This window comes from Phoenix dactylifera, chromosome 7 (genome assembly GCF_009389715.1).
Source record: "Phoenix dactylifera cultivar Barhee BC4 chromosome 7, palm_55x_up_171113_PBpolish2nd_filt_p, whole genome shotgun sequence".
In the NCBI taxonomy this organism is placed as follows: domain Eukaryota; kingdom Viridiplantae; phylum Streptophyta; class Magnoliopsida; order Arecales; family Arecaceae; genus Phoenix; species Phoenix dactylifera.
The window spans coordinates 3,632,312-3,641,449 of record NC_052398.1 but is presented as its reverse complement, the minus strand read 5'-3'; the positions used below and the strand labels follow the sequence as shown (position 1 = coordinate 3,641,449).

General features: G+C 38.7%; 1 protein-coding gene and 1 long non-coding RNA gene across 4 annotated transcripts; both read right to left on the bottom strand.

Annotated features, from left to right (window-relative positions):
- Window positions 1-162: 162 nt before the first annotated feature.
- LOC103702351 (ubiquitin-conjugating enzyme E2 28) lies at window positions 163-8,294 on the bottom strand. 3 transcript variants are annotated; one of them, XM_008784741.4, is made up of 5 exons: window positions 8,166-8,294; window positions 7,544-7,638; window positions 5,379-5,506; window positions 973-1,077; window positions 163-587 (listed from the first exon to the last, which is right to left on the bottom strand). In XM_008784741.4, exons 2-5 carry the CDS (start codon window positions 7,611-7,613, stop codon window positions 444-446), a joined length of 447 nt encoding a protein of 148 aa, XP_008782963.1. In that variant the 5' UTR covers window positions 7,614-7,638; window positions 8,166-8,294; the 3' UTR covers window positions 163-443. The 3 variants fall into 3 exon arrangements, with proteins under 3 accessions (XP_008782963.1, XP_008782965.1, XP_008782964.1); XM_008784743.4 differs by having other exon boundaries at window positions 7,544-7,629; window positions 8,166-8,263; XM_008784742.4 differs by having other exon boundaries at window positions 7,544-7,650; window positions 8,166-8,256.
- Window positions 2,787-5,372, bottom strand: LOC113462428. Its single transcript, XR_003384735.2, has 2 exons — window positions 4,040-5,372; window positions 2,787-3,947 (listed from the first exon to the last, which is right to left on the bottom strand). It is a non-coding gene; the product is annotated as an uncharacterized LOC113462428 (long non-coding RNA).
- Window positions 8,295-9,138: the final 844 nt, after the last annotated feature.

The window sequence follows — 9,138 nt, the reverse complement described above, 5'->3', positions numbered from 1 at the left end:
CACAGGATGAAGGAAGAGAGGCAACATCTGCAACCATGTATTGATGTTTTCTTTCAACATTAATCATAGAGATGAGACATCCAGCCACCAGATTACCAAAGAGTGTCCTTGGACACCTACACAACTATATTAAATAGAACACTGCAAAGGAAAACCATAATCGAGTTTGAAAGCAGCTTCAGTCTAAACTTTATCAAGAAAATACGACCCAATACACAAAGGACAATATAAACTATATTAATAGAACACTGCAAACGAAAACCATAATCGAGTTCGAAAGTGGCTTCAGTCTAAACTTTATCAAGAAAAAACAACCCAATACACGAAGGACAACATATTCTTCACCACATGCTTAACGACCTTAACATGTCATTAGTCCACAAACGACAGACTTTATCCTTATTTGGTGCCCCACAGATAGAATCTGGCACACACACAGACTTTTAACCCATGGCATACTTCTGGGTCCAGGAGCGAGCGGTGGACTCATACTTGGCTCTGTCTGTCTTGTACATATGGGCAATCTCCGGCACAAGTGGGTCATCTGGGTTGGGATCCGTCAGAAGTGAACAAATGGACAATAATACCTGCAATTTTAAGAACGTACATAGGCTCAAAGCAAGATCATGGAGAGCGTAAAATTATAAGACCTATCAATAGAAAGACAACAGCAGAACCATAATTCCAACATGGCAGCTGCTACAAGCCAATTCAACCTGGTCCTGCCATCTTGCAGTGCATTCTGAAAGGCAGCGAATGTTGAACCCACTGAACACAGTTCTTGACTGGATAAACTACTATCACTTCATGGACACTCAAAATCATGCTTCCTCAATGTCATCTCAATTTTGTATCAAATATCAAAAGGTCCAATAGTCAAGGTGCTTTCAAACACATAATTATATAGGAAACTAAAACTAGATTTCAAGCTTCTTGAAAAGACAGGAAGATTAGTTAAATATTAAAAATTACCTTTGAGATAGTAAGAGCTGGGCTCCACTGCTCCTTGAGAATGTCAAGGCAAATACTACCGTTGCTGTTGATATTTGGATGAAAGACCTTGGTGCGGAAGGAAACCTGAAGATGGAATTTAGTATTCTGCATGTACTCTTCAATATAAAACAAATTCAGAGTTTGTTTAGCATCATTGTTGTTTTTGTGTTTTTGTTTCTCTACAAATTAGTGAAATATAAAATGGAGATTGGTGTTGAAGATAGCATTTGCACAGCACTTCTGCTAACCCTTTCTTTTAATTTCACATTTTTTTTTGAAAGCAATAAAACTTTGCTTCCAAAAGCTCTAAACATTTTACAAACAATTTTAAAAAAGAAAGAATTCATCAGACATGTAGTTCAGTCTAGTTCATTTTTCTTCTTGGGCTGTACTAAACAGGCCCTCAGTGAGCAATAATGCTTGGAAAATTCACGACCAACATGTAAGGATTGTGACCGACTGGCAAAAATTGCAACAAAAATAGAATAAAAATGGAGAAATCAACAGAAAACAAACTTGATTTTCGTTATTACTTGGCAAATTCATGATCATGTGAGGCCTGCACCTGCCAGGTGAAAATGTAATCTCACTTCTGTTTTCTTTTTTCTTTTTTTTCTTTCTTTTTTTTGAGGCACTCACTTCCGTTTTCATACACTTAATTACAATCCTCACTCGATGGGAGAGTTGTCAGGTAGTGGAAGTCGCAGTAAGAGAAGTATGAGGGATCATAGGAGGTTGTAGACAAGACTCAATCCTCAAAATTACGGATAATAGGATCCAGTAAAATGGTATTTTCAATATCCTCCACAATTAGGAAAATAGGATTTACAGCCTCCTCCAACCCTCAAAACTTCATCACCACCTTATTTAAGCCTTTCCAACAATCAGGTGATAGTGCACAAGGTAACATGATTGGACATTGAAAAAATTTCAACACTAGGCACACCATACAGGAATTATGTGTAAAACAGAAATGTTCACCAAGACTGGTGTCTGAACCAGTGTGATATTATAAGGTTTTGACATTTGACCATCAGCTTTATCTAGACATCCTCCATATTTGCAAATCCTAAAATTATTTGGGCATTTGCCAGCGCCTGCAGCACTACAGATATTGAGTTCTGCCAGCATTTGTAAGCTTTGGCATAACTTGAGATGCAAAAAAGTTGTGCAGTGAGGGATCACCTTCCCGTAATAAGCCCCAATTCAAATGTACTCCCACAAGGGTAGGAAGGTAATACCTAATGCCAAGGTCCGCCGATCCGCTATCGGAACCTGTACCGGTCAGCCCCAGTACGGTTCGGTGCCGAATCGAACCGATAGGGCATTCTGGTTCACGGACTGGCACGCCCTAATTTTTTTTTTGAGTTCTCAAAAAAATTTAATTGGTAATCCCTCATTTCAAACTTTTTCTATGAATTTAAGTCTAATTTAATGTTTGATTGATGTTTTCTTATTTTTTTGATTTTTTTTGATGTTTCTATGATCCTGGTTCAACCTAGATGATGCATCTTATTACTTTAAAATAATAAAACATAAAATATCCTCAAATCAAGTGGTGACATAAAAATTAAAAAAATAATACAATCAATTACATACATTTAAAGTTCAACATACATACTAATATCTAAAATCAGGTCGAGTGGTGATGCCTCTCGTAAATAACTAAATCGTCAGCACAGTCAGGAGGCACATCAACCCACCTTTCTAACCAAGCGACGTTGTAGTCTTGTACGTCCATCTTATAAGGAATGCGCGCCAGATTATAAGCACTCTCGAATTTCTCGCTGAAGCTCTAACTCTAAAAGATATCCTTTAACTAATAATACGACTGTGGAGAGACCCATCCGAATATACTGGCAGCAAAATCCGACTCGCAAAATGCCTCGAACTAAGTAAGATAGTAGCCACCGAAAGATGCCTCAGATGCACCATATCCATATCCGTATCCATATGGATCATAAGTTGTATGTGGCTGCAGGTAATAGGATCCAGCATACAACTTGAAATCTGATATGTTTATGGATCCTACACCACGTGCGAGATCATCTATAGCTGCATCATGTCTTCCTGAATGACCTCGAGGAGCCTGTCTTTTATATGCAATCGTATCCTCGCGCACTCTACTAGATTATGCATCGTGGTCTCTATCCTGTATAGCATGCATAAATTGGAACTCGCCGATGTATCGAAGAACGCCTTGCGGCTATCTCACGAACAGTGTCCCATTCTCCACTCTCTCCATGGCCAGCAGATCCACGACCACTAGAACTGTCATCAATGTTGCTCCAAGACTTCTCGACACTCTCCATTAGGGCTGCAGGTGCCTTTTGTTTTTCTTTTTTAGTGTGCTAGGCAACTGCCTTCTGACCTTCGACCTCTCCCTGTCTGGCTATGTCATCCTCCTGACCACGTCGACCGGATTGCGTAGTGGCCTCATCTAAGCATCTCTCGATCGTATCTCTAAGAGAATGTCTCGAACAATGAGTCATGTGGTGACTGGCTCTCTTGTAGCTGTGGTTGATCAGTCGTAATAATGCGTAAAATATTGCGCTCGGTCCATTGCTCTGCATCGATCCTAGCCCCGCTAGCTACGAAACTGACCGATCGTGGAGGCGATCCTGGCTCGTCAAGCTCTGATTCCTGCTGCTGGCCCACAAGCCATCCAATCATAAGATCATTCTCATCATCAACGAAAGCACTATGGACCGGATCTGCATACTTGAGTTCTACTTTCTTCTGAATGCATTTTAGCCTCAACCTCAGATTGCAGTGAACATATACAAGATCGTTAAGGCGCTTTTGTGTGAAACGGTTTCTCTGCTTGTTGTGGATGATGGCAAAGGTGGATCAGTTGCGCTCACAGCCACTCAAAAAGACCGTCTGGAAGAGAATCCGGATATCTATCCGCTTAAGATTTTTCGCGGACAGCCTAAAATGAATCCACCATTCAGCTACAAAATTATTGAAGAAAAATAGATATAAGATAGTACCATATTAGTAACTATCTAACACCAGGTAAATATCCTTCTGATGTATAACATACCTGAATTTATACTTGTCTTACTAACGACAACTCCTCGCACTCCAAAGCTATCGTTGTCCTCTCTAAATAATTTGGTCTCTGAAAAGAACCGTGTTGTACTATGTTAATAATCTCCTCTTATGTTAGTGTGTACACCGTCCATAGATCTACAACATATAAAAAAATAAGCCCAAATCGAATCTTATTTTGTAATTTAGAGCTATTTTTTCAAATCCCCCCAAAAAAAGATAGAAGAGAGGAAACACACATTATTTAGCCTTGACTGTTCCTTCTGATAGCTTGAATCGGTGTTGTTTGTAAATTTTTTTGAAAGGGGAAGCTCGAGCCTTTCCAATGCTGCTGAAGGGGCTTTTAAAGTCCCCAGCAGGCCACTATGGCATTATTGCCACATTGCTCCCTGACTCGGTGCGAACCGACCGGTTCCGGTAGGTACATGCCGATTCCGACAGGTACAAGCCGGTACCGGCCAACCAGTCCCCAAAACCATTTTTAATTAGCGAACCGACCCAGTGTATGGGTTAGAACCGTTTTCAATTAGCGAACCGACCCGATTTCGCACTGGGTCGGTTCGGTACTGCCTGAACCGAGCAGTTCGGCCCGATTCGGCAGACCTTGCCTAATGCTAAATAGATCAACTATTGTTGGCTCACTAATGGTACAACATTTTCATAGTTTTGCTCAGAGAACACAAAGTCAGTAGACAAAGAACCATACACATTCCCACCTCACTCCTTTCTCTTGCCAAGCCACTTTAAACCCCACAAAAATTAGAGGGAGGGCATAAGTTTCCCCAAGGAGCATGATTCCAATGACATGAACCAACCTACTAAAAAAAATAACCACACATCCTCTTATGTGCATGAAACCTTTTTGTTTGGATGAAAACTCCGCTCAAAAGTTTATCTAGATATACATCCTCATGGATGAGCAGAACCTTTCTACAGCAAATCAAAATGTTCTCAGCTGATCATTAGCCAATAATTTGGTCTCAACAATTCAATAATTTTCCTTTTTAAACATGGATAAATTTTTTTATAAATAGTATAATTTGTACCCTGGTTGCATTTTCCAACAATCAAGGCAAAACTGAAGAAATCAGTTTGTCGAGAAACATTAACCCAAAAAACATCTAATTGCTAGCAATGTCTGGTAAAATGTAAAAGTGGATACGACCTCCAAGAGCAATATGGCCAGGGTAATTTGGAAAGTGACAAATACTATTAGTTCTTTGAAAATGATTCTTTTTTTCTAAGCTAAGTGATTATTTAAAAATGATTTGCCACTCCACATATATACATGTGAATTGATAATAGTCATCAAGTGATTAAAAAATAGTCACCTTGGGTGGCTTGAAAGGGTAATCTGGAGGGAAATGAATTGTCACGAGAAAAACACCACCTGCAAAGGGGCTGTCAGCAGGTCCCATGATGGTCGCTTGCCAATGGAACATGTCCTCAGCTACAGGGCCTGACAACACAGAATAGTCAAAATGTAGTTTTAATAATAAGTCATATAAGGGAATAACAGTATTCTCAATCTTTCTACGCTGATCCCTTAATTTTTGTGAAATATTATATTAAACACCACTTCCAACTAGCCATAATTATCACCCAGGGAAACTCATAAAAATAAGAGGCTATTCATGTAAAAATGCATCCATAGCAATAATCAACTGACCCTACTAAATTCTATTAGACCATCCTCATGTAAATCCATGTATGTGTGAATAAGGATGTAATACACGAAGGGCATAAAGAGGACTTTACACCCATGACCAATTCAATGGCTAGAGCTAAAATAAACCACTGAATGTAATCTACGAAGTCTAGGATGCCTATAAACAAAAAACATTTCAGAGATCTCTTGCCTACACATCAAATTGCCCCCAGTTAGTAGCTTTAGCGGCAAAATATGGTGGGTTGATTTTTGGATAACTTGATGCATGGATAATTAAGTCTCCAGAACATATGATTTTCTTTTGTTTATAGGTATGTGTATATTGAATCTACCAAAATGTCCAACTTGGGCAGTACCTCAAAAATTTTAATTTGGACCTTTTTTAGATCTGACTAAAATTGTGCCCTATGAAATTTGGAATCCGCCCAACTTCAATCTGGAACAGCACATTCTGTAATTATCAATCAAGAACTACAATACCTCTATGTGATCCATATAACTAAATCCTTCAGAGTTTATGACTTCACAGGTATCCATCTTAAAATTCATCTTCATAAAATCGATCTTATGCATGCAGGCATGCCAAGCATAGTCTCAGAAATGTCAGAAAAGTATACCCCAAAGCAATTCTCTGTATCAAACACCATACCCAAATTCTATTAAACTGCCTTCAATTACATTTACTATCTTATGTAGAAGTCAAAGACGATAAAAGGTATAACTTTGGAAGTTCTCAGCAATAACCTGTTGGATTTATTTTTTTTTTTTAATTAATGTGACCCAATTGACTCATGTCATATTTAGAAACTTTCAGACCATCATTGCCTAAGTTGAACTTCTCAAATCACCAATTCTTGTAATACCGCCCACAAAGAACATAAACATAATTCACCTCCTAAATACCAATAGGCAATTCATCTATCACAAGCATATGAAATTTAAAAGCAAGGGCTAAGCCTTGGTAATACAAAAGGGCAGATAAGGGAATCATAGGGCCCTGTTGAGTTCTGATGCTTATGCAATCCATAAACTTAGTCCTAAAAGTGTAAATGATTAAATGAGCCAAAACTCCTTATACATATATATTTGTATTTAGAAATTTCTGCACATTAAACCTGGTGGTTTTAAGCATGATAAATCATCTATATGACTAAATGCAAGATCTTACTACAAATCCAGCAAAGTGGTTAATGGAAACTCAAGTTGCCACCATATGCATTGTCACAGTCTTGCAACCAGAGAACTCCTTTCACATATAAGACAAAGGAAAAATCTACATGTTAAAACTAATTTTCATATCAATTTGATATCACATATCACTGCTGATAATTCACAACTTACGCAATCAACTACCACAAAAAAGAATTTACATAACAAGATCATCACAGATGAATACATCATAAACATAGTAGTAGTACCCTAGATATAACTGAGCCCAACCACCAGTTGAGACAAAATTTGCAAGGATAAGTTTTCCCTGCTTCAATCTATGTTTCAAGCAGTCTAATACAATATTATTAAAGGGCCCAGATTCATGGGTCCCTATTTTCCAAGCAGGCATACGAACGTACAAATTCTCCATTCAACCAAAGAAAGCATTCGGAATTTAAATAAATGTCAGCGAAGAGCATCATTGGTAAAACCATCATCAAATTGAAACGATAAGGACATCATTCAGCCATGTTTTCTCTACCATCATCAAAAGAAACAATTTTATCTACTGCTAAAGTGTAAACAGGAGAACAAGAAAGAAGAGGAAAAAGGATTTTTTTTTTTAAAGACCAGAACTTAGTATCATCTACGAAGTGGGCACGGAAGGGAACAAACCAGCGCTGCATGATGTGGGAGGATCCTTCTGCAAGTCCTTCAACTCCTTCAGAATCCTTTTGGAAGCCATTTGTGGCTACCAAAAACTGTAAACCCTATCAAAACCACTGAAATCCAGTTAGAGATAACCCACTATTATCCAAGTGTCACAACAAGAATAAACAAAACGTTATCTTTATTTTCCATAAAAATAAATAAAAGCTGATTTTATGAAGCAAAACGTCCTCCATGACATGCTCCAAAATCCCGATAACGGTTCGAAGAATCACAACATAGACTCGTAAGCCCCCACTACAAATCCGATCTTTTGAACAAATACCCAATAAAATCGAACTCTAATATAAGCAAACCAGAAAAGAGAGACGCTTTCTGAATGAAAGCCAGCGGAAATCCTAACACCATCAAAAAAATCCCCAATTAGCAGACGCATGTCTCAAAGCACACAGAATCTAGACCAAAGAAGAAATCCGCCACATCCAATCCTCACAACACCCACCCAAACGCTAGAAATCAAAGGATAGACGACGGAAACAAGCAAAGAATCCACGGCACCGGCCAAGACAACACCAACAATACAAACGCAATCGAACAAGACGAGATCGATCAAAGAAGATAATCGTACCAATCGATTAGATGAAGGAGAGGTCAAGTGCTGATGGCTGGCCCCCTAGGGCTTTTCTCCCGTTCTCTCCGCCTCGTTCCCCTGGAATGGGCGGTTTCGAGATTTTAATAGTCGGGCTACTGCGGCAATTTCGAGTGAATTTTTCCACCTGAGAAATTGCCACGTCAGATAATAAGACCAAAAGTGAGATTATTTCGACCGTTCGATGGAGGATAAGACGGATTTGATCGGGTGATGTGTGGTAGTGAAGTGGTTGTTAAGAAAGTGGCGCTACGTCAACAAAAAAAAAAAAAAAAGTGGCGCTTAATATGGTGACGACATAGTTGCATCGCTCTGTTTAAGTCACTCTTCTGGGACGGCCGTGGGGTCGCGTGAGAAGCACGCTGGGGCTTGGCACGTCCGCCTTTACACGCGTACGAGCTGTGGGGAGGGTGAGGACCGCGTTGCTACGTACAGCATCTCGACGCGATGCAGTTTAAGAATTTCATTTTTTTTTTTTTTTTTAGCGTCATGGAATTGATATGTGACTAATGAGAAATACCGAACTATTTGAAAGAAGAACTTGAGAGGAAGGACGGGGATGCCATCAATCAATCATGCTTGACGGTGGATTTCATATCATATATTTCATTTTATCTAAAGCACAATTATAGTTTTTTATTATTTCCAGCACTATTTAGGATGGTAGCTGAAAGTCCCACGGGAGGCACATTTAGTAATGCTATAGCTGCCGTTATAATAATATAAGAATGGAGAAAAATATAAGAATGGAGAAAGATGCAACAGGCGTTAAAATTTTGTTTTTTAAAACTGAATTAGACCTTTGGCCTAATTCCTTATCCTCAGAATAAAAAAAAAAATAAAACATCTAGACGTTATAGACTACTGCTGTAACACAACCGAAGAAGGTTATTTGGTATGTCCACTATTCTCTTAATAAAATAATATTTTTAAAAATTAGGCTTTTTTAAAA

Coding starts and splice junctions, on each gene's coding strand:
- LOC103702351 (XM_008784741.4), bottom strand. CDS start 7,613: ATGGCTTCCAAAAGGATTCTGAAGGAGTTGAAGGACTTGCAGAAGGAT. Junction 1,078..5,378: donor ACCCTTTCAAGCCACCCAAG/GTGACTATTTTT, acceptor TTCCATCTTCAG/GTTTCCTTCCGCACCAAGGT. Junction 588..972: donor CAGCTCTTACTATCTCAAAG/GTAATTTTTAAT, acceptor TTAAAATTGCAG/GTATTATTGTCCATTTGTTC.